The 25,156-nt window shown below is 40.9% G+C and overlaps 1 protein-coding gene across 4 annotated transcripts in view; it reads left to right on the top strand.

Annotated features, from left to right (window-relative positions):
* Positions 1-25,156, top strand: part of Mast4 (microtubule associated serine/threonine kinase family member 4) — a 583,904-nt gene that overhangs the window by 466,865 nt on the left and 91,883 nt on the right. For all 4 annotated transcript variants that reach the window (XM_055601922.1, XM_055601921.1, XM_055601923.1 and 1 more), the window contains one exon: positions 6,056-6,144. In XM_055601922.1, the coding sequence (XP_055457897.1) occupies positions 6,056-6,144 (89 nt within the window). The remainder of the gene's footprint in view (positions 1-6,055; positions 6,145-25,156) is intronic.

Here is a 25,156-nt window from a genome sequence, read left to right as displayed (position 1 = left end):
ATATATATATATATATATATATATATATATATATATATATATATAGTGCATATTGCATGCTAAGCTATAGCTTATCTCAAATCCAAAAACATGACTGTCACACAAAGTGAACATATTCAGAGATTTTTTTATTTAACTTATTATTTAATTAGAGCAGCAATAACACGAAGATACACTCTATGAGTTTTTTAAACAGACATATATGTATGTCCATTCAGGAACTATGAAACGAACTTGCTTGTAGATACAAAACTGCTTTCTGCCTTACAGGACATTGAATACCTGAGGTCGCCTTTCTATGGAGGAGGCCAGTTGAACTTGGAGCAGACAGAGTATCCGTTCAAGGACAGGAACCTTTTGCTTTGCTCCCAGTTCTTCACAGCTTTCACTGAAACAACATTTTACTGTGCAGCAGTCAGCAGGGAGACTGGGATGTGGATGTCTTTAGAGCAGCCTGCTCACTTCCTTTGTGTGCAATTCCAAGTGTTCATTGGTGATTCCCCCCCCCCGATATCTGAAAGCAATAGTGAAAATGTAAAATCTTAAGATGATTCTGTTAACAAAACACATATATACATGTGTGCATGTATGTATGTATACGTACATGCATGCATACTGGTATTACTGATGAATGGGGGCTGGGAATGACCTCATGTTCTGGAAGCCTTGGGTTTGATTTCTAGCAACACGTGAACCAGAAGGCTTGTCATGAGCCTGTATTCTCCACAGTTCACACTTGGGAGATAGAGAGGGTCAAACACTTGAGGTTGGAGAGATGGGAAGAAAGATATTTAGGGAGTGGAAACTTTTCTTTTTAAAAAATTATTTGAAACGGATACAACAAATGATATAATTATCCATCCCAGAGTTGTTGGATTCTTTATCTCCCTATTAAAACATTTCTTGGATCTAGAAACTAGTGTCTTACTATTTTGTGGACAGAATATTCTTACTGTTTTGTGGCCTGTATGTGAACAAAGCTTTTGATTTTAAAAATGTGGAAGCTGAAGCCCTTCTTGGGTTATATAACAACAGTAGTTATTCAGTAGTTTGCTAGGCTACCTTTGCCTCCTGACGAGGCCATGCTCCACCATGTCAGCCTTCCTCTGTGTCTGAGGAATATTCAGATGGTCGGATTCAACCAGGGCGTGAGCAAACAGCAGATGTTTGTACAGCTCTGGTCTATAATTGGTCTCCTGTGCAAACTGATCCAAATCTTTATCAAGGTAAAGCAATAAGATGGAGCCAACACCTCCGCTCTCTTCTTGGTCTGCTGTGATTCCTGTCTCTCTGTGGTGGTCAGTGACAGGTTGTACTCAGTGTTGGTCTTTCCAGGCAGTTGCAAATTAAAAAATTACAGCCAGGGGGCAAGCTCAGTTGGCTTACCATCATGAGACAGGCTGAGAACAGTGTCTAACTGTAAATGTAATTTAAAATTAAGCTAAAATTTAGCTACTTGGAATAATTGAAAACAGTCAAAGCCTGCCAGACTTTCAGAGACCTGGCAGGTGATGGGTAACAGGTTCTTCTGCCGGGAGGCCGGTGACACATTTAGGAGCCAAACATTCACTGAGCCCTCAAACCTTTCTGAGGTAACTTGAGCTTAAAGGCAATTTGGGCAGAAATGGGGTGTAGGCTGTGGGCCAAAACTGCCTTCCTTTCCCAGTATCAGCCTGATAACCAGATGCCTCTGTCCTCTCAGAGTCTGGTCTGACTTAGATAATGAAACCTTTGAGTACTTTCTTTATCATCCAAACAAGTGGAAGGCCTACTAGCATTTGGCATCATTAAGATGCCGAAGCTTTGTGAAGGTCTTGGTGGTAGCAATGACCTTAGAAGCAAGAGTGGTACCCTGTTCAATCTTCATGTCATATACCAGGACAAAACTCATGCAGCGAATCACAGTGTACTGTGGCCTCATATCACGCCAAAGTTTGCCCTCAGCTACTATCTAAAAGAATGGCATCTTTTCTTAGACATGGAATTCTGTCTTGCGTGTATGCCTCCCAGTGTTCAGTGGCCAGCCAGCCCATCTCACTCAAAAGTTTTGTCACCATCTTTCCATCATCCTGTTCTTCCTAGGTCTGTAGTGGGCAAGGTGCACATTCTGTGACCTTGGTGTGTGTGTTAGAGTCTTCTTTCTGTATCTTGTCCTTGTCCCTGGGTAGGTCTTTCTAGGGAGGAACCAGGGAATGAGTAATAAGAGTGCTGACTGGGAAGACCAGCCTTTGTCCTAATCCACTATTTATCTCTGCCTTTGTCTCAAGTTGTATGCAGCTGTCTTGCTAAATTCTGGCTTTACGGGAACAAATCCCAGCGTGCTGTTGTGTGAGAAGAACAAGGACAGTCACCTCTTAAATTCTTTGCGGCAAACCAAGCATACTGTGTTCTGGAAGAATAAGCCTTCTGTTGGGTTGCTTCCGCTGGAGACCTGCAGTGGAGGTGCTTTGAAGGCGTGAACACTGGCCCTCCTATTAGGCAGGAGTCTGGGTAGTGTCAGGTAGGAAGAGTCAGGAAAGAGGAATGCATTTCATGGTGGACTAGATGCAGCATGAGTGTAGTTCTTTCCAGGCCTGTGTGTCTGAGGATCCAAACCAGAGAAAACATTTAACAAGGTCCGCTTCTGGGATCCAGATGAATTAGGAGAGATTTGTGCTGAAGAGAAGTGTCCTTACTGTTTTACTTGGTAGGATATGCCTGTTTTCCCCCTGACTGGACTGCTTGGGAAGAAGTCAGACGAACTTAGTCACACTGGTGAAGTGGAAGGAGTCGAGTGAGTGTGTGTGTGTGTGTGTGTGTGTGTCTGTGTTCGTTCGTGCACTGCAGATGGGGGGGGGGTCAAACACACATATGCTTCATGTATTTCAGGATTCAGTTTAAAGTAAAATGCCTCTTTTTACGTTTAAGAATCTTAGCAATAAGTCCATTGTGGGGCCGTACTCCTGTGTCCTAAGTATAGAGGTTTGTCTTGTGCACATGGGAGTCTGTTGTGACCCATGTCTCCTCAACTCTGTTTTAGCACATCAGAGCAGCTTATTTCTAAAGACTTCCTTTTGGATTGTGGGGAGAGTTTAGAAAGTCCCTAGTGTGTTACAATTTTAATATCTCCAGCCTCCTGTGGAAGGTGTCAAAGGTTATAGAGGACACTTACATTACCTTGTGTGTGACAAGATAGGCCTCTCATTATTTCAATAAAATCCATTTTCAGGTTTTACTTACAGGTTTCTTTTGAAAGATTAAATCACCCTTTCACTGCTTGCTGATAGATTTTAAATAACTGTAATTGTGAGGGGTTTTTAATTTTTTTCACTATTTTGCTTGCTATAATAGTAATCTATTATTATATAATACATGTAGACTGACTAGTCTGTATGAGTCTTAGGAAATTTTATTTTTAAAGTTTTCTTTAAGAAATAACCTCTCAGCCTAGGCCCCCTGCTCAGATGTAGCCTGATAGGCAGCTCAGTGTCCATGTCGGTCACCTAGTAAAGGGACCAGGGCTTGTCTCTGACATGAACTCTGTTGCCTGCTTTTCGATCCCATCCGTCTATGAGGCAGCCTTGCCAAGCCACAGAGGAAGAGGATGCCTGTAGTCCTGAAGAGACTTGGTAGTCTGGGGTCAGTTAGTAAGAGAGGGGGCTCCCTCCTTCTGAGGACTAGTGGACTGGGATAAAGAGGGAGGAGGAGAGGGAAAGAGGGTATTACCAGGGAGAGATGAGGGAGGAAGCTACGATGGGATATAAAGTAAATAAATTAATTTTAAAAATATTTAAAACAAAAAAAGAAATAGCCCCTTTTGGCTGGGCATGGTGGCATGTGCCTTTAATCCCAAGCATTCAGGAAGCAGAGGCAGAGGCAGGCGGCTTTCTGTGGGTTGAAGGCCAGCCTGGTTTACAAAGTGAGTTCCAGGATAGCCAAGGCTACACAGAGAAACCATGTCTCGGAAAAAAAAAAAAAAAGGAAAGAAATAGCCCTTCTTAATTTTTAGTTTTAGGACAGTTACATTAATATGTGCCATTAATAATAATTAATATTGACATCCATAACTAATATACTTACTAGGTTAATGATTGTGTTGACACACATTTCTCATTCATTTTATTTGCATATAGGAAACACTAATAATTAACCATGTTGAGAACTTCTTTATGAATTACATAAATACCAATGCCTACTTTTGTAATAACTAATCTGAATTTTAGTTAATTTGCTCAAGTAAATTTGCTGAAATTTCCAGGATATGAATTTATCCTTTGTAATTTCTTTGATGAGCATTGACAGATTAGTATAGTTAATGGTCCCTTCCTGAAGTGAAAGGTGGCATTAATTTGAATTAGCACTACATGGATTCTGTGGTATCTTTTAAAAACAATCAGACTATCTGACTTAATGATTATGAATTTAATAGCTTGAGAATACAGTTCTTGATAGATGAGCTGATAATATCACAGTCTACCTTCCTAATTAACTATCAGGGGCCTATCATTATTCAACAGCTTCTTTAAGGCTAAGTAAACATGATGTTAATTAAACTCCCAGATAATGCTAGGGGATGTTGATTGCTGCAACAAGGAAAAGAAAACCATGCAGCCTGACCTTAGCAAATGCTAAGAATGGAAATGCTGGCAACGATAACACACAGAAAACCTCACGTGAACTCACTCCCCAGTCGGTGCTGCTGAGAGAAACTGGTACAGGTTTGAAATGTGTTCTTTGAAGATTAGGAATAGACCTTTCAAATAGTCTATTTTTTTTATTATTATTATTGCTAGGGATCTCTCACGTGCTAGACAAGCACTCAATTACTGCACTATTTCCTGAACCTTTTTTGTAGCTTTTTAAAAATTTGAGACTGGGTCTCACTGTGTTGCGCATGCGAGCCTTGAACTTGCTCTCGGCTCTAGGTCGGTCTTCTATTTGTGATCTGCTGCTGTAGTCTGCAGTGTAACTGGGATGTCACCTGCGTCCTCACCAGACTGAGCTGAGGATATTGTACGCAAACCCTGAAATGTCAGACCCAAACATTATTTGGAGGCTTTCAGAAACCTGGCCTCACGGGGACCTGTTGTGAATGAAGATTGCTTACGAAGGGAAAAAGTGGCTTCCGTGTAGACTCGGGGTACCCTGACCATTTCGAAGTCAAGGAGGTGTCACCTTGGATTCTTTACTCTTTCTGGGTTCTGCCATGAACAAGGAGAATATATGGTTAATGTGTTTTGAAGGAAGGCAAACAAATGTCGGAAAATACCAACTTCGTAATCACCGGGTTTTGGTTTTTGCTGTAGTCTTTGATGTTTGCGCATATTAGTTTGAAATCCAGTCATTCAAGTGGTAACTTCCTACTCAGAAATGGGGAAAAGTAGGTGCCTTGTATCCATCTATATTAGCCCATTTACTGGATATTCAAGTTACAGCCAATAGCTTGGTGTGCTGAGGAGAAGATGCTACACTACCACTGTTGTTTTAAAACCCTGGAATCTATTTTTTCGGTTTTCTAACATGCTCCTTCATAAGGAATTTGAATGTCATATACAAGATGAAAACTGACTGAGTGGTGAGCTGCATTCATCTTGGGCATCGGCTGTTTTATTGACAAAAGGCACAAATATGAAATTTGTCTAAATAATTAGACTCGTAATTAGTGCATCATTGTAAGATTAATGCCATTCCGCTTCATTGCATATGATTTCCTATTAGAAATCTCGTGTCAACAAAGATTCTACCTGTGGTTTGCTAATCAGAATTCTTAAGTCATCACTTGTGTATATGGCACGGCACATATTTGTAGATGCCGACATGAGCTAAGAGAAGACGTTTGATTGTAGCTCTGCTGTGGTGAGGAATATTGATGGTGTTATACTGTATGAATATACTGTGGTGTCTCACATTAGGGGCATAGGTTTCAATCCCACATTAGTGAGCACGCAGTAATTCTCTGTGCTGTTAGGAGCAGCATGAGGAAGTCCAGGCGGGTGTGCATCCTTGTGTCAGCTCTAAAGATGCCCAAATATTATTGGTGTTTTTCTTCACATGGTTTTTTCTTTCCTTTTGACAGTTGCCGGACAAGCAACCGGAAAAGTTTGATAGGCAATGGCCAGTCACCAGCTTTGCCTAGACCGCATTCACCTCTCTCTGCTCATGCAGGTAACCAGTGACTCTGCCTGGAGTCTTTCCTTGTTGCTTTTGTTGTCCTTTGAAAACAAACCCAGGCCTTTTGAGCCCTACATGTGTATTTTATGCCTTGGTTTTCCAGTTATTTTACTACTAAGTTGTTCTTTCTGAGATAACAAATTAGAATTCTTTTGTTGATCAAGCTCTTTGTAATTAATTCTTCTCTGTTGCTACATTTTTGTTTTTAACACACTCAGACCTATTTATCCACTAGGAATATCTTCAGAGGTTACAAACATAGCAGTGTGCAGAAGAAGAGTATTCAGAAAGTTTTAGACTGTTCCTCCTAAAACTGAGCATCATGCATATATTGGAATAGCTAGTCATTGTCTAGACCAGGGTCTCTCGCCCTCCCGAATGCTGCACCCTTTAATATGTTCCTCATGTTGTGGTCACTCCAACCATGAATTTATTTTGTTGCTACTTCTTAACTGTTATTTTTGCCACCCTTATGAATCGTAATATAAATATCTGATATTCAGAGTATCTGATATGCAACTTCCAAAGGGGTCGCAACCCATGGGTTGAGAACACTGGTCTAGACCATGAAGATAAGGAGAGGTTGGGGGTTTGAAGTCCTTATAGAACCATAAGGAAGGTAGAAGCACACCGCTATGACTATTCAGTGGAAACTGTCTTATATGCTTTTTATTTCAAATTTCTCTCCAAAGTGATGCTGTGGGGAGAAGGCTACTTTTAACAGAAAAGTCCAGAAGAGTTTAAATAAACCACTTGGCCAAGATGTTGAAAACAGCTAAGATTTGGGTAGCAGAGGGATTAAAAAAAAAGGACTCTCAGGAGGAAGCTAGAGTTTGGAATGGTCATGCTTGGTATATGCTAAAGAGATAGGAAAAGCGGGCATCTGTGCCCACATATAGTAATTGATTTCTAGGTACAGCAATGGCTCAGCATACTTGTGAGAAGATGCCATTAACTATTACTTTAATACATGGGTCCACTTTTATTAATCTGGAACATGCACTTAATGAGGAATGAAGTTAGTATTCAAGATGAAAAATGATTTGCTGAGGCACAGAAAGATGGAAGAGTGGGTGAAGGATGAGGAGTGGAAAGGCTTTGGGCTTTGACTGCCTTTTTAGGACATAGGAGGTGATCTGGGCTGCATGTCCAGGATGGATTCCTGAATAAGGTGGCAACCCTGCTTCCACGGCACCAAGTGGAAATTGTAATTTGATGCCAGTGAACCCTCCAATGATCTTGGTTTCAACACTGTCTAGCTGTTGAGCAGGTAGATCTTGGCTGCACAGGTCTTTGCAGTACAAGATGGAGCTGCCTTTATGGGTAGAAGAGAAAGATGGGCAGATGGTCCTTTGGAATGACATTTTCTTCCCCTCTTAATTATGACTAGACCTAAAAGGTATCAAAGGGTTTGTGGATAGCCATGGTGCCTGTCACCAAGCCAGGTGACCTGGGTTTAACCCTGGAGCACACATGGTAAGAGAGACTCAGTTGTCACTATGTGCTTTCTGACCTTCACAAACGCTTGGTTATACCCACGTGCTGTGTGCATGCTTGCGCACACACATTAAATGAATAAATGTATAAATCAAGAGCAAATTTAAAGATGGCTAAGTGAAAAGGTAAAAGCAAATCATTAAACTAACCCTGTACGTGTCTACAGGGATGACGACAATGTTCAGAAACATCTCCTCCAGAGATGGCTCTAGAGAAGGGGCGTGTACACAGGAAGGCAGTTAAACTCCAGCAGTGACATCCTTCATCATTGCTCAGCGTTTCAGGCAGCCTAATGTTTAATCAGTTGGGAAATGGATAAATGAACTATGATCCAGTCACATAGAGAAAACAAATTAACTAGCCCTGCACATGTCTACATGGATGAAACTCAAACTTTGTTAGGTAACAAAGGCAAATTGCAAAAGAATATTGCTTCACTATTCAACCATTCACGTGAAATTAATGTGACGCTATGGGTATTGTTTTGTTTACAAACATATGTCTGTGTATGTGTATGTGATGTTATGTAATATGTAATAGTTGTAGTATGTGTTATATATATATATATATATATACACACACACATATATGCATGTATGCTTATAATGAGAAATTGGAGAAATAAGATTATTTTTAAATAAAAATATATTTTTCATACAGTAATTACAGTTCCCCTTCCCTCATCTCCTCCCATATCCTCCCCCACCTTTTCAACTCCACACCTAGTCTTCTTTCTCAATCTCTTTAGAAAGTAAGCAGGCAAATAAGGAAACAAACCAGAATAAACAAACAGAAAGGGTATGAGGAATGCAGACATGCATGCTCGTACCCCCCTCACCCCCACATACTATAAAGACACAAACTCATAAACCACAGTATACAAGCAGAAGACTAGTAAGGTTAAAAAAAAAAGAAGAACAAAGCAATATGAACAAAAACCATCTACAAAAATGCTATTGAGTTTATTTTGTGTTGGCCATCTTCTGCTGAGGATGGGACCTGCCCTTAAGCATGGTTTGTCAATTTCATTGGAAAAATTGTAGATGTCAATTTGAGAGAGCTTGTTGGTAAGGGATGGGAGCGAGTGTCTGTTTATTCCCCTTGGTGCTGGGACTTCAACTGGCTTGGATCTGTGCATGCAGCCTCAGTAATTTTTTTTTTCCGGTGTTTTGAGACAGGCTTTCTCCATGTTGTCCTGGTTGTTCTAGAACTCTCTCTGTAGACCAGGCTGGCCTGAGCTCATAGAGATCTGCCTGCCTCTGCTTCCTAAGTGCTGGGACTAAAGGCTTGTGCCACTACTGCCTGGCAGTCTTTATGAGTTTATATATGTGTGAGTCCTGGCGTGTCTAGAAGACACTGTTTTCCTCAGCGTAATCCATCCCTTCTGGCTTTTACAATCTTTCCACATCTTCTTCCATGTAGTTCTTTGTGCTCTGAGGGGAGGGATTTGATGAAGAAATCTCATTTGAAACTGAAGGTTTTATGTGGTGATGAGAAATGTCTAGTTGGAGGGTTGCCTCTCCCATTATTTGGCAACTATGTTTAAAAGAAATCAGGGCAATTTAAGGACTAATTTTATGATCGTTACTTTAGAGGCGTGAGGTCAGAGAGAGGCATATAAGAAGGAAGAGAATGAAACAACTGGTAATTTTGCATATTTCCAAAGCTATGTAATGAATAAATTTGCAATTATTTAAATTATTACTATTTATAATTGTAATGTTTTTCTTTCTTTGAGACAAGATCCCACTATGTAGCACTGGCTGGCCTGGAACTTGCTCTGTAGACCAGGCTGGCCTTGAACTCACAGAGATCTACCTACTTCTGTCTCCAGAATGCCAGAATTAAAAGTGTGTGCCATCATTCCTGACTGGATTTTAACATATTCATTACATGGTTGTCATGATAGTTGAACCCTAGAGAGAGGGTCAGTAGAGGACAGATTTCCTGGGGCCTGGAATTGTGTGTAATAATGCATTCTGTTCCTCTTGTGTCCACACCAGGGCCTGGCAGTCTTACTAGGTGCTAACTGAATGATCGATGCTGTTTAAGTATAACTCAACAGTGATTTTAAGCATGTGATCTTCTTCCTCTTTGTGGTTTTGATATTCACTTCCTAACCTTTCTGTGTCTGTTAATTAGACTTTTGTTGCTTTGATTTTCTTCAGTTCTAGTATTGAGAAGAGAGAGTCTATGGTTAAAACTTTAATGATCCTTTAATTCCTTTTCCCCCTTCTGTATTTCCTTAGCTCTGTTTGTTTGTTTGTTTGTTTGTTTTTGAGGGATCTGAGCAGGGAGAGGTGTGTTGCTGAGGGTTGGAGTGGTTTTCTTTGTTACAGAGCCGACAGGTTGTTGCTCAGAGGAGGCGACATCTGTCAGACATTTTTGTGAGAAGTGGCATTTATTGCAATCTGCCAGATCCCTATTTTTGGGTAGTAAAAAGGAAGATGTAAATGAATAGAAGGCCAGTCCTGGTGTCCTGCTAGTGTGTGCACGGTCACCTCCCATGGCTTACCTCTTGTTTCTTGTTGACTGTGTTTGATCCAGGGTGCTTGGTGAGAATGGCTGGATGCTACCATGAAAACAACAGAAACCTGCTGCCTTTCAGGTCCTACAGCCAGAGCCCCACCCCTTTGTTTTACTAAGGTGGGGGCACATGTGTGCTGACCATTGGCACCTGAGTCTTATATAGGCATCCAGTACTGATTATCTGCATTAATTATTTCTATCAGGGGCATTCAGCAGAAGAGAAGCATTCATGTGATGTTTCAAGGAGCCAGAGGTTCCTGAAAAAACAAGGAACAGGACAGTCACTTAAAAACAAACAAACAAACAAACAGGAAACAAAATAATAGAAAAATGCCAGGCTTCCAGTTCCAAAAAGATTCAAAACATTCACCATCATTCAGAATGGAAGATACTGGTGAATACTTCGTAAAATGAAAAGTTCTGTGTAATAAAGGAAGTTGAAAAGAAAACCAGGTGCAGAATATATGTTTGTCTGTAAGGCATTGGCCACCTGATGGTTTAATGTACAAAGGGCTGGTGCAGACGGGTAGCAAGTGGTGAATGGGCCAACAGCAAGTGGTGTAAATAGCCTATTATAGGGGAGGGGAGCCCCCCAATTTTACCTGTAATGTCATTGTCATCCTGAAACAGATTGAGCCAAAAGAGTGAGATGATATCATTTACTTAGAGTAGGCTACCGTTTTTCATTTGTTAGATCCAGTAACAGTGAAGACGGGAGGAAAACAGTCCATTTTTCATGTATTGATGTAAATCAGTATAACTGTGAAGTTAGTGGCTTGTAGTTTTGTTTAAAATGTGAAATGTATTTACCCTTTGACCCAATAAAAGTATATATGGGGATGTTTCTTACTTATATTCTCCTAGGATAATAAAAATTATAAATGTTAGCAGTGCTTATGACTAGTAAAAACAGAAAAATAAGTTGCTGCTATTATTGTTATTTTTAACCTGTCATTCCATGTTGAGCTGGTATATAATCAGGTCTATAAGCCAGCAGATATTGTAATAAAGAAAATAGTAGGCTTTTATGTAGGGTACTGAAAAGATGTACAAATAAGTGAAAAAATGCATGTTGTAATTTCATCTGTGTGCCTCTTTTTGTGCTCATGTATACACTCTTGTGTATTCGCACATGTTCATAAGGATTTGAAAACGAAGGTGAAATTAGTGAGCAGTATTTATTTGCAGGGAATAAGAAGGTTGGGAAATCAGCATATATTACTTTATAATGAAAAAAAAATCTTTAAAGCTAAAACCAAAAAGGAAATAAAATACCTACAGTCATTTTCTGCTGCCATGCAACAGATTACCAAAAATTCGCTGGCTCAAAACAGCATTTCTTAATCTTGTGGTTTTGTGGAGAGAGTTGTCTGGACAGGCTTGCCGAGGCTCTTTGCTCGGGGTTCTGTAAAACCACAATCAGGGTGTTGATTGGGCAGGGCTGTGACCTGAAGTCTGGGAAAGCGCCTACTTCAGGCTAGTACAGGTTGCAGACAGATTTAGATCATGGCGGTCCTGGGCTGTTTTCAGCCACAGCCGGCCCTGCCGCACTGGTAAGCCAGCCGTGCTGCAGCCGCTCATCGCCCTGCTTCAAATCTGACTTCTGTTTCCATCAGCCACAGGACACTCTTTCTTTGTAGAGGGCCCATCCAGATAATCCTCCATTTTAAGGTCAGCTGATGTGGGGCTTCAATTACAACCATCTGTTGGATAACCAGGGGATAGGAACCTTGAGGAGACCATCTTGAAAATTCAGCCTAGTACAACATCACTCCATTTACATTCTAATTCAGAAGTGTAACCCGTGGACCCTGAGAGTGCTGCTCAACCCTCAGACTAGATGAAGGCAAACCATGAAGACCTAGGACCCCAGCATCCCCAGAGAGCACCGAGGTGGCAGCTCGATTCCTGTTGGCCCAAAGCTTATTCCTTTGTTTCTTCTGTTTGTGTTAGTGAATTTGCTGGTGACTCTAACTCACTTCTTAGAGTTTCTGTAGGAAAGAAATGGTTATCTCTTTCCAGTCGGGCAGCTCAAAGAATTATTAGTGCTCTGCTCACCTTTACGGTTCTGAGAATGGAACCCCGAGCCTCTCAGGTGGTAGACCAGGGCCTGTCAGTGTACCTCAGCTCTCCAAGCATTCCTGAAGTCTCAATTGACTTATAAATGCATCATGGCGTGTTTTAGATATGTAACTTTTATGTGTGGTACATGTATATATATGTTGTTTGTGAAGGAATTTCATTTCTCATGGATTAGTCACCTTGTATGAGTCAGCTCTGTTTGCTGAGCACACTTTCAAAGTTGTACCTGAGATAAAAGAGGGTCAAGGAGTGAAAGTCAGAGAAGGTTTGCAGTGGGCACACAGCGGTTACAGGGAACCATCCTGACTCTATTCCATATGGATCACTGTGGACATTTTGACATGCATACCTTGAATGTCTTCACTTTCCCATTTGTGAAATCGGGGTGAGGAAAACTTTTAAGACATTATATAAATATTTAAAGTTACGGTTTTCTGCAATCATGAAGGCTTTCCTCCTTTGGATTTGGTTTTATATCTCCCTTTGGGCCATGCGTGAAAATCGGCCTCTACTTAACTTGGCTCAGCTCTTACTTGGGCTTTATCATCTCTCACCTTCACCACACAACTCACTCATTAGATGTTACACTACATGGCTGGGGGTAAGGCAGGGTTAGAGAGACAGCTGTGCTGCTGCAGATGATTCAAACTCACTCATCTAACATTGGGGCTAAGGACAGGGCAATGACGTCTAAGATAAACCAGGCCAGAACAGGATAAAGAAAGAATTCAGTGTGCCAAAGATGTCTCTTGGGCCATCAGTGTGTTATCACTGCCTTCCTCGCCGTCAGCAACAAACCTCATATTAATCCTGCACCAAAGCCTTAGTAGTTAGAGACTTAGTGAAAAATTTGGGCCTCCAATGACAGCCAAATACCCTCTCCTTTTCCTTATGTGTATTTTTATCCAGGGGTGATCTCTAGGTTTTTGTTGTTGTTGTTTTCTTAGTTTAGTAGACTGTGCATCTTTGAGAAGACACCTTCCATGCTCCCTTGATTTTTTTGTTTTAATTCAGCTAAGATGGATCACGGGGCAAGGGTTCTCGCCACCAAGCCTGACCACCAAAGTTTGATCCCCAGTAGTAGAGGGAGAGAACCAACTTCCAAAAGTTTCCCTCTCGCTTCATTGCTGCGTGTGCACATCCAGGAAGTAACGTAAGTGCACGTGTTTTGAAATGAAACTTTCTGTACCGATTTATAGGAAGTGAGACATCGACAGTAATTCTTTGTAGCCTCGCAATGTTTTCTTCAGTTTGCCATTTGTCCTCGGCCATGATGCTTTTGACTGCTAGAGGTCACCTCATTTCCCTGGTTTCAGTTTTTTTTTATAGTCCAACCTGATAGCCTTTTTATTTTTTTCTGACTTCTTCCATTTCTGTCATTACACGTATTTTTTTTTAAAAACAAAGTCTCATGTAGTACGGGCTGGCTTGAAACCACTTTGTAGCTGAGGCTGGCCCTGAGTTCTGATCCTCCTGCCTTTACTTTCCACATGCTACGGTTACAGCCATGTGTCACCACACCCACGGCCTTCCTCTATTTTTTTGACCGACTCTCAGGCTATCAGGCTTACGGAACAAGGCAATGGTGTTCCCAAGTGGTGAGTGAGTTCTTGAGCCCCAGAGAGTTTTCTGACTCTGTTTATAGTTTAACCTAGGAAGAAGGGAAGATTGTGAGCGAATCAGGCATTCAAACAATCCTCTCTCTCTTCTGAGCAATAGCCACACAGCTATTGCTCAGGTGTTTCTGGTACCTCCCGGCTTCCATGCAGCACGCAGAGAGGAGGCTCTTATAAAGTACAGACGGCTGGGGAGAACAGCTTGGTCAGTAAAGGTGGATGCCCCTGCAGTACCAGTGGAGATAAGGTGAGAGCGGGGACATGGCTTGGAGACTAGTGGTGCCTTTATTTTGTGATTTCTTCAGAGGCATGCAGCAGGTTTTCTGGGCATGAAATATTATTTTACCAAACTGTTTGAACCTACTTTCTAGATCCTTTTTAAAGTGTTCACACAGCAAGTCAGTGACCTCCTTTGGCTGCATAGAAGTGCTTGCCCAAGAAAAAAAAAAGTGCCTGTGTTCCTTTGGATGTGGAGAACAGGCAGTGTGAGGCTGTGCCCCCACACAGTGTGAGGCTGTGCCCCCAGAGCCACTGCAAATTGATTGCTGCTCAGGCTAAGAAGACAGTTTCTTGGTACCTAAATAATCACTTTAAAAAACAACCTGTATTTAATTTTTGGCTCCGGAGGGATATCTATTTATGCGTTTATGTTACCTATGTGTGAGTGTGGACACATTCATTTCATGGCGCACTTGTGGATATCAGAGGATTAGAGAGAGTTGTGCTCGACTGCACCTTTGTGTGGGTTCGAGGAATCACATTCAGGTGGTCAGGCTCACACCACTCCTGCTTTCATCCACTGGAGCCATTTCTGCAGTCACCCCGAGGCATTTGTGCTATGTCCATTCATTGTCATTAAATTTTAAACCTTTGTCTCCAGTCTGGGATACCTTGAAGTCCTCCCATACAGTTTCACTTAATATTGGTTAAAATAAACCCATTTTGTGACTGTAGCCGGTTGGTTCTCATTTTTTTTAAATTCAAATTTATTTTTATTTTATGTGTGTGTTTGTCTGAACACATGTATGTGCAGTGCGCGCACGCCTGATGCCCTGAGAGGCCAGAGGAGGGTGCCCAGACCAGGAGTTAGAGATGTCTGTGAGTCACCATGTGAGTGCTGGGAACTAACCCCCGATGACAGCGAGCACTCTTCACCTCTCAGCCCTCTCTCCAGCCTCAGTCCGTTCTCTTAATTACTATTAGTGGAGGACCTTGAACCCATTTCATATTATTAAACATTCAGCAAGCCCCGAAACAACACTCCTTAATTTGTTGCTTATCTGAAGGTTGTAGTTTTACAATGAACCCCTTCTTTATTTCAAGTGTTTTATAAATACATTTCTCTGACTTGTGGAAAATGCCACCTTTTCTAGTCCATGCTGCCCTTAGAGTTTTTTTGTTTTGTTTTGTTTTGTTACTCCTTAGCCTTTGTGTAATGGCATTTGTTGGCTTGAGCAATGACATATCTTGCCCTTCCTGCTTAAGGAAAAAAAAATGATAAAATCAGATGGACTGACGTCAGCCAGTCTGTTTTCCCTGTTTTTGAATATTTCTTTTTGTTGACTCACTAATTGGGTGTGCAAACGCAAACCATTATGCTTTGTTAATTCCTTCAGGTAGACCCATCTGCCCCGTGACCTGCATTTGTCGCTCTGGCCCTTCGAGCAAACTGCAACCTTTACCTGCTTCTGTTCTACCCTAATAATAGTTTAATGACTAGCATTTTTCAGATTCCCTTAATCTGAGAATAGGAGTAATGTCACTAGGATGGCATTTGTTTTGGCTCTCCTCTCCTAAATTACAGACCAAAGCTACAGGAAGTTAAATGTTGTCTTCAGTTCTCTTGTACTATCAAAAATGGTTGGGCTGTTCGTCTTAAAAGGCTGAGACTCTGGGCAGCTACTTGAGAAGATTTATTTTTCCGTCTGTCATAAGAGGTCTTTCTGTTGGGTGGTGGTAGTTGATTTTTTTTTTAATCAGAATTTTTGTCTCTTTCACACACACACACACACACACACACTTTGAGTGTACATGTGCATATGTGCTTATCAGCTGTGTCTTGCCTTTAGGTTTGGTTGCTGAAACCCCAGTTGGATCTTAATCATATACTTTTCAAGTTAGAATTGGCAGTCCTTGGTGAAAGATAGGCTGTAGGGGGAGAGGGAGTTGATCAGAAGGGGCTGCCAGATGTCTTGCTGAGTGTATGGAGGGGTATAAAAGTGGTTCCCATGATAAAGGATACAAGAAACAGACTGGAGGTAATAAGCAAGCATTTGGTTTGAGTTGAAAGGCCCGTGAGACATCTAAGTGTAATGTAGAGCTGTGCCCAAGAGACTGAGTCTATGCCATGGGCATTGGCTTGGAAGTCATTTTCTTAGATGCTGGGAAAAACCTTGAGAGGCCAAGAAATCACTGTAAGGAGAGAGTTTGAAATGAGAAAACAGAACCCGGGCTGGGCCTGTAGGGCAGAGGTCCTGAGAGACAAACGGCCATGGGGAGTCTGAAAAGCAGGAAAAAGAGGGACAATGTAGCGAGATGGAATTCACAAGAAGGCAGAGAAACAAGGTGAAGAAAATTGGATCAAGTCAGGCACTTCATCAATGTTTGCTGGACAGACAGCTGCCTGTATAAAAACGCTTGCAACTTTAAAGTCTTAAGACCAAAAATGTAGCATTCTCCCTGATGAAAGGTGAAGTTTGGCTTCCTCCCAAAGAGGGAGTCTTCCCAGATGTTGAGTCCCACACCAAGCTCCACATAGCACCCTATCTTTAGTTGTTTGTTCTTTCGAGACAGGGTTTCTCTGTGTAGCTCTGACTGTCCTGGAACTTATTTTGAAAGAGGTTTTACCAAACTTTTCCTTTGTTCACGATGTAATGTCTCACCCTTGTTAAAAGGCCTATTGCCTTTCGAAGGCTTTAATAATTTAGTTGCTAAGGTGATAGGCAGCACCTCACTTAACTAAGGATATCTGAAACTGTACTTTTGTAAATTTTATACATTTTAGTCAGAAAGGTTTTTTTGTTTTTTTTGTTTTGTTTTGTTTTGTTTTGTTTTTAAGACAAAGTCTCACTATATAGCTGTGTAGCCCAATGTGAGTGGGAACTCACTGTGTAACACAGGCTGGCTTTGAACTCATGGTGATCCTCCCGCTTCAGCCTCTAGGCACCAGATTTAGACATGCATGAGTATGTCAAGCCTAAGGGAGACTTTTCGAGAAACTATAACCTCAAAATGCTCAGTTTAGGCAGGGGAGACGGACTTGCCTCAAAAACCTGGCAAATGCCACCGTGACAAGCATTGGTCATTCCAGAAAGCCTACGGCAAGATGGAAGGCTCAAATAAGGCCCAAAGCTCCTGGGCAAGTTAGCTGGAGTATGCAGTGCAGGGATGGACAAGAGAGCCTGCTCGGCAAGGTAGAAGGCAAGAACTAACTCACCCAACGGTGTCCTCCGATCAACATACGAACACTGTGGCAGACACTTACACACACACAGACCCACACACACACACACAGACAGACACACACACACACACACACACACGGGGCCATTGAAGAAGGAAGGGAGGGAGAGCGTTAAGAGAATAAATTTTTTAAAAAAAGGTCCATTTTCTTGATAGTCTTTAATTTCGAATTTTATAAAATATTATAGGTGGAAATTAAAATGATTCAGCATGTGACGTATTGGATTACATTCATTGTGTTGGATAGTAAGAATCGACAGGTGTGACTGTATTTTCTAAATTCCTGCAAGTTCAGATATTCAAATTTGAAGAAATCGGCTCTCCTGGTCTGTCAGTTTGCCAATGAAAGCTCCCCTTCTGACATGGCCGCGTCTCTTTTGCATGAAGAACGATTGCTCACAAAGTCAAAGCCACACTTAAAATCCCCGTCTCTCTTCTTACTCTCACAGTTCCTTCACAGACACAATGGCTGCAGAGCCCACGGCTTTGCAGCCGTCACAGGGCTTTGGCTCTCGGGTGTCTACCTTACCCTTCACCTGATCCTCTCCTAGAAGCTGAGTCAGGAATCTACAGCTGTATGCAAATGCAGACTTCTGGGTGAGAGTCTGTGGACACTTGCCAACATCCATATAACTGCTCCATAGAGACCACGTGCGTAGGGGGTCAAAGAATTTGACACGAAGGCACCAGTTATTGAGGGGCATGGCCGGCTGGCTGGCCTTAACTTTTTTCCGACGTCTGTATGCTCAGTGCGACCAAAATGCCCATGCCTGCACTCGCTGGACCGTCAGTACAGAAGTGCAAAAGTCGGTACTTTAAACTGGAGTACATGTGTTAGCAACCCCTTTTCTATTTCTGGCATATTTAAGTACCATATACAGCAGTGGCATCTTTGACTTTGAACTCATTCACTCTGGTGTAATTACAACCCCAGCTTTAATGATGCTGTAACCCAGGTTTTTGAGCTCACCACAGTAGCATGTGAAAACCACTCTACAAAAGCCATGTAAATTGCAGGCTTTTCAAAGTCTTAGCTTTTATGTTAGGGGCAACCCTGGGTAATTACAGAGCCGGTGATGAAACGCTCAAGTATCTAAGCTCAGAGGTGGGAACCTTGTGTAGTTTAGAGGTCAAGTGTGGGCACGAGGAGCCAGGCACACCCCTCTCCATCCGGGCCTGGGAGCAGGTTTTAGTTCCCTTCGACTGGGGAGGAAACGGGTGAAGAAAGGTGTACAGTTTCAGAAGGAAGAATTAACCTTCATTTGAAAAATACCTGAAACATTTAGGTATATCTCAAAAGAACTCTGTTTTCTGTTTCTAAAAACTGTCCATGCTCATTATAGAAAGTTAACAAGATTTGTGGAAATAGATAATGTAAAACTTATCAAAAGTCTTAATTACCACACAAATCACCTACTTAACATTTGGGGCATATATGAAATATATATATTTTAAAACATTTATGTATATCTACACATATATGCACATATTACACATAGAAGTGTGAGATCATAAATACAGTTTTGTACTTATATTGTATATTGTTATTTTTGGAGTATATTTCAGATCATGAAATCTCCTTAATACTCCATTTTATGAATGTGCTATGACAGTTCAACTCGTTCCTGAATTTTCTGTTCTTACAGGAAACATTATGGATAGCATAGTACATGAATGCTTATGATCAACAGCTAACTAATTTGTTGGCTTCCTCTGGGACAGTGTCGTTTAAAGTACTAGCCTTGGCAATGCTGTCTGCGAGCAAACATACTTGCTGACAAGTTTTACAAGCTCAGTGTCATTCTTGGGACCTGCAAATTGTTCTCTGACCTCCACATGTGTGCCCTGGCATGTGGTTCCCCCCCCAAAAAAAAATATAAATGTAATAAAAAATTAAAAACTATAAAGTTATAACATTTTATTATCCTATGTTTGTGATGTTGGGGGCAGTCATTATTGTCCTGAATTTCTGAGGCCCTAGAAGCTAGAAATTGTATCCACAGGAAATGTTCTTTGAGGCTCACTGCAAATGACATTTAATAAGCATCAGGAATGTGTTGTAGGGGCACCAAAACAACCCGATGCCTACCTAAGCACCTCCTAAGTGTGTTCTCTGTAACTGAAGCAATAGCTGGTTATACTAAACTTCCAGGAATTAGGTGCCTAGTGACATCACAGTGTCCTGGTGGGAGAGGAGTGAAGAAGGCAGTGTTTCAGGAGGCTACAGAGCTGTCTTCCTCCCAAGACTGGGGACCGTTCAGTAGAAACCTAGAACTGAATGACGGCTTATGTTTTCCCCTTTGAGTTAAAATGGTACAATAATTTTCTTAGCGTCTTTGCCACGGTCTTCCCGCAGTCAAATGTGACTTTGAATAGGTCCCTTCTGTCTTCAGACTCAGGCTTAATTTGTTTTTCTATTAAATGAAGGCAATTGGATTGTTTATATTTTTCTAATGTTATTTAAAGCATTTCTTCTATTGCTGCATTTGCATTGTTTTAATGTTTTAAATAATTTTTTTTTTTTGGTCTTTTTGAGTCAGGGTTTCTCTGTGCAGTCCTGGCTGTTTTGGAACTCACACTATAGACCAGGCTGGCCTCATACTCAGAGATCCACCTGCCTCTGCTTCCCAAGTGCTAGGACTAAAAGCCTGTGCCACCATACCCAGCTTTAAATGATTTTTACAAAACAAAACAAAACATCCCAACTGTGAAAATAAATAAAAAGGCACAACAAAATTAACCAGGCCAAATTATAGACAGTTTCATGAATTTATATAGAGGCTGGGAAGCATCACATTAAATTTTGTATTTTCAATATCAAAGGTATTTTATACTCTTATCCACAACCAATAACTTTTTAAAACTGTTCTCAGCATTGATTTATGCTAGCTTTGTATTCTTTACTGAAGACATGATTTTTGCTTTTTAGGATCTGATGGCAGTTGACATCATCAATACCTAAAATAAAAAGATAGCCAGGCACGATGGAGCACATCTTTATTCCCAGTACTCGGAGGCAGAGGCAAGCTGAGCTCTAAGTTTGAGGCCAGCCTCGTGTACAGAGTCAGTTCCGGGACTGCCGGTTCCAGAGAATTCACAGTATATTGTTCCCTTTGATCTCATGATTTAACTAAATTGTATGCAGATGTACTTTGTAAACATTTTAAGATGGTAATTTTCCAGTATAAAAAGCAGCAGTGGTTTCTTCATATGTCACAAATGAGAATTTAAAAAAATACTTTGCACAGTACAGAGTAGAAAAATTATAGATGTAACTATATTTTGAAATATAAATATTAAAATTTAGCCAAACAGTATAAGAATAACTGGTCTCTATCTCAAGAATGCTGATTAATTATGAACAAATATTAAAACATAGCAGTGGACAAAATGCTTGCCTGTTATGCTGCAGAAGCACCTGATAAAATTTGACATCTATTTCTGCTACAAAAACTCTTTAGAAAATGAGAAGGAATGGAGAATTTCATAATCCAATAAGCCATCTAATTTAGACTAACGGTCATTATCTTATTCCAGTGAAATGCTAAGAGCATTTTATTAAAATCTCTCCTCATTAGTGTCTAACTTTATTCTAGGAGCTCTTCATAGTCAAGTAATACATAAAATTGAAATGAAATATATAAGTCCAAAATGTTAGAAGTTATGTTTATATGATAGAAATAATCTAGATTATCCAAGAGAACTATGTACCTATGTCTTAAACTTGCAAGTGGATGAGATAACTTAATACAAGACAGCAATGCAGAAGTTACATTTTTATATATTACCATGTATAACCAGTTCAAAATAACCATAGAATAAATAAATCATTTAATGACAGTATTTTGTATTCTTTCCCATACCCCTTTATAACCCCCCTCCCCACCAAAGAACAATAAGTAGGCTTCATAAAAACCGTAAGGAGCCTTAAAAGGGATTGTTATGAAAACAAAAAGCAAGAACAAAAAGCAGAACTGTATTTGAAATCTGAGTTATCTTGAACACTGACATGCTGTTCTCATTGAAGCAGCAGCTAAATGTTGTGAGTTTCCGTCAGTTTTGTGAGCACGTATTGTATATCCATGTATGTCTGACCCTTTTCTCGCTGAAAGCCACAATATGATAGATCACAGAATATTCAGGAAGACCAGAGTGAGTACCGGGAGGCTGTGCAACCTGGAGCAACGCCAGACTGCAAGATAGCAGTGTGCAGAGGGACTCGCAGGTACTGCTGCTCAGGGTTCTGGGTTCTAGAAACTCCAACAGTAATGCTCCACAAGGGAGACAGCAACACAGTGACATCATCATCTTCTCCTCCTCCTCCTCCTGCTCTTCTTCGTGTGTGTGTGTTATGAGACAGGGTTTCTCTGTGTACCCCTGGCCATCCTGGAATACACTCTGTAGACCAGGCTGTCCTCAAACTCAAAGATTTACCTGCCTCTGCTTCCTTAGTGCTGGGATTTAAAGGCATGTGCCACCACTGCCAAGGAAAACTTCTACTACCCTTTTGCCACCAAAGCAGATTTCCTTCGACAGACCCTTATAGCATCATCTTTGAATCCAAAGTCACTTGTAGACTTAGCCAGACACAGCTGTGCCTGTCTGCTAAATGCAAGGACATCTGGAAGAGTGAGTGGAGATATCAACCGCAGGAAGGCAGGACTCAAACAAGATTGGGGGATTCCTCCTAAGGAGGAGGCTGCTCACCCAGGACACAATTACTCCTGGGAAACCGGTGTGGAGAGAGTTAACCAAATGAACTCAGTGAATCTGCCCTGACTCGCCTTAGATTAACAAATGTCACAAAGTGACAGTGACCCAAGGGATCATTCAGGGGTCATGTGAACATTGACAGGGATTGATGATGAAACTTCAGAACCACTGAGAAAAAGGTATCAGTGTCCCCAGGATCATTTGTTGATTAAGCCTATGAGAAATAATAAAATGAGCTTCCAACACACTACCTATAAAACAGTTTTCAAAAGTAACTTGTAACAGTTAAACCCTAAAACATACAAATTAACACATAAACACTTAATATGATAATTCTTTCATGTGTAATGTAAATTATAAAGCTGTATACTTTCTTTTGTATGAGAGAAATAATTCCTGAGCATGATAAAGCAGGGAAAAATGCCTGGGTAGAAAAGATTGACTATATTAATATATTAAGAACTTACGGGCCAGAGCAGTGATTCTCAACCTTTCTAATCCTGCAACCCTGTAATAGAGTTCCTCGGGTTGTGGTGACCCCTAACCATAAAATAATTTTCATTGCTATGTCATAACTGTAAGTTTACTACTGTTCCGAATCATAATGTTAATAGCTGTGTTTGCTGATGGTCTTGGGCAAGTTTTATGAAAGGGTCATTCTAACCCCAAAAGGGTCATGACCACAGGTTGAGAGCTTCTGGGCTGGCAGGATGGCTCAGCAGTTAAGAGTACATCCTGATCTTGCAGAAGACACGAGTTCGGTGCCTCACAACCACCTGGATCTTCAGCTCCAGGCGATTGGTGCTTTTGACGCTTTTGGCCTCCACGGTCACTGGCAGTCACGTGCACATTGACCCAGCACGCCAGCACACATATCCACGTACATATAATTTGCAGAATAAGACACACAGCTTAAGTAGATTCTTTAAGTTTAAAAACACTACAAATAAAATTAAAGCATTCACACACAACTGAGGAAATATCAGGAACAAATATAATGGGAAGACAGTTTTGGTAACTTCTAAGACTGTCTAGGATGCACGCGTGGGAAACTCCAGCGCCACACCAAGTAACTGCACCGAGGGCCTGAGCAGAGAGCCCACAGAGGAGGGAGGAGAAGGAAAGCCATGGAAACAACAGGTGAACAAGCGGGAACGTTAGTCTCACTAATCAAATAAATATGAGTCAAAATGATGAGATAGCAGTCTCACTTGCTTTGCAAATATTAATAATTAGAAGATAAACATGGCAATATTCATTTTTAATGATGGTATAGTGAAATGGATTATTTCATGCATCGATGTCAATTTGGGCATTCCACAGAGAACCATGTGACCTTTATAACAAGAATCCTAAAAGGAGTTCATATCATTTTAGACTATTATTTGCATTTTAGGAAGTGTAATATAAGGAGATGATATTGAAGTACTCTGAAATCTACATTTCAGGATATTGGCTGCAGCAGCGTTTCTGCTAATACAGAGCTGAAGTTAAGCGAAACATCGAACAGTGAGAAGAGGGATGAATAGACTGTTGCCCTGCACAGTGGCACAGTATGTACCTGTATAATTCACCACTTAGGGCTGAGGGGTAGAAAGTGCCCTTAGCATGTGTTAAGTGCAGGACCAGATCCATAGCATTCAGAAAAAAAATTAGGAGATAGCTCATGGTATGTAGGAGTATCGTAATTGCCCCCAGTCATAAAAAAGCAGAGCACCAAAATAAATAAATAAATAAATGGCCTATTACCTCATTTAAATATGCTTGTATATGCATATTTGCACTATCAAAAATAGGTTAGTAGAAATACAAAAAAAATATATATATATATGAAAAGGATTAGTGTTTCACCTTTATTAGTTGATTCATTTTCCAAGTCTTCTATCATGATTGTGTGTTACCCTTCATAGCACATTTTAAAAGGTTATTTTAAAAGTGAGCAGTTTCTTTATATGGGTTTTGAATGTTTTAGCAGCAGGATCCCATGTGTGCTCGCTTCCCCTCTTACCATCTGCCTCCTGTTTAACCGTTAAACAGTTTTACGGGCGGCATTTCCCAGCGCCAGGAACAACGCTGAGCTTCCCCCACGGCTCCATTTCGCTTTAGTCAGCCCCACGGTGGGGATTCACAGATGCCGGTGTCTTCCACCTAACGTCCACTCGGAGCATGCATCTGCTGCAGGGTAGGGCAGGGTCCCGGCCAGGGCCAGAAGGGCTTTGAGAACATCTATTGCTGAATTAAAAAAAAAAAAAAAAAAAACAAAAAAAAACCAACTTTCTTTTTTAATGTGAGTTAATTGCTCTGGAAAGCATCACAAAACAAATGAAACCATTTCCTTTTTTTTTTGGTCAGAATGCTCTATAAATTTCTTGCAGTGCATGTTGTATGTATGTCTAGAATATCACTCGGAACCACATTAGTATGTATGTATATACAGTTAATGTGTGTTAATCAGAAGCCTGCAACCCCAGCACTTGAGAGGTGGGGCAGGAGGATTTTTAATGTGAGGCTAGTGGAGGCTATGTAGAAAAACTACGTCATTAAATAAATGCACATATGCATTCAGTCATTTATATATGTTAATCAAAGCTAAGATGCTTAAACATTCCTGATTAAGCTTGTTCTTTGAAAAGATTACAAGCTTGTAACTCCGCTGAGCTAAGGGAGAAAGGTTGAAATCTTGTGTTTTCAGGGTGTCATAAAATGTAAAAGCTAACCTCTCGCTTAGGAATTATCCATTTTACAGCTGATAGCACATTTTAAATACAGGGTTTTAACATCACACCATGGTATCATTAACTAATATAACATTTGAAGTTCCTTACTTTGAAATTGTAGCTTAATTAATAACCAAATGTGGATGTTGTTATTCATTATCTTGATTATCTGTCTTTGAAAAACAGTCATCAAGTCCTTTTCAAACATCCTGGGAAGCTGGTTCAGATTTAACATCGACCTAGATTAATTGGTGGTGGCACAGTGCTGGGGCTTCACACCTGGGTCCTGGTGATCTCTTGTAGCAGACCCACAATCACCTACCTCCCTGTGGCCAAATCCACACACACACACACACACACACACACACACACACACACACACACACACAC

Source organism: Psammomys obesus, unplaced genomic scaffold (assembly GCF_907164565.1).
Source record: "Psammomys obesus unplaced genomic scaffold, mPsaObe1.curated_primary_1811, whole genome shotgun sequence".
NCBI classification, from domain to species: Eukaryota; Metazoa; Chordata; class Mammalia; order Rodentia; family Muridae; genus Psammomys; species Psammomys obesus.
This window is presented reverse-complemented; position numbering and strand designations above follow the sequence as displayed.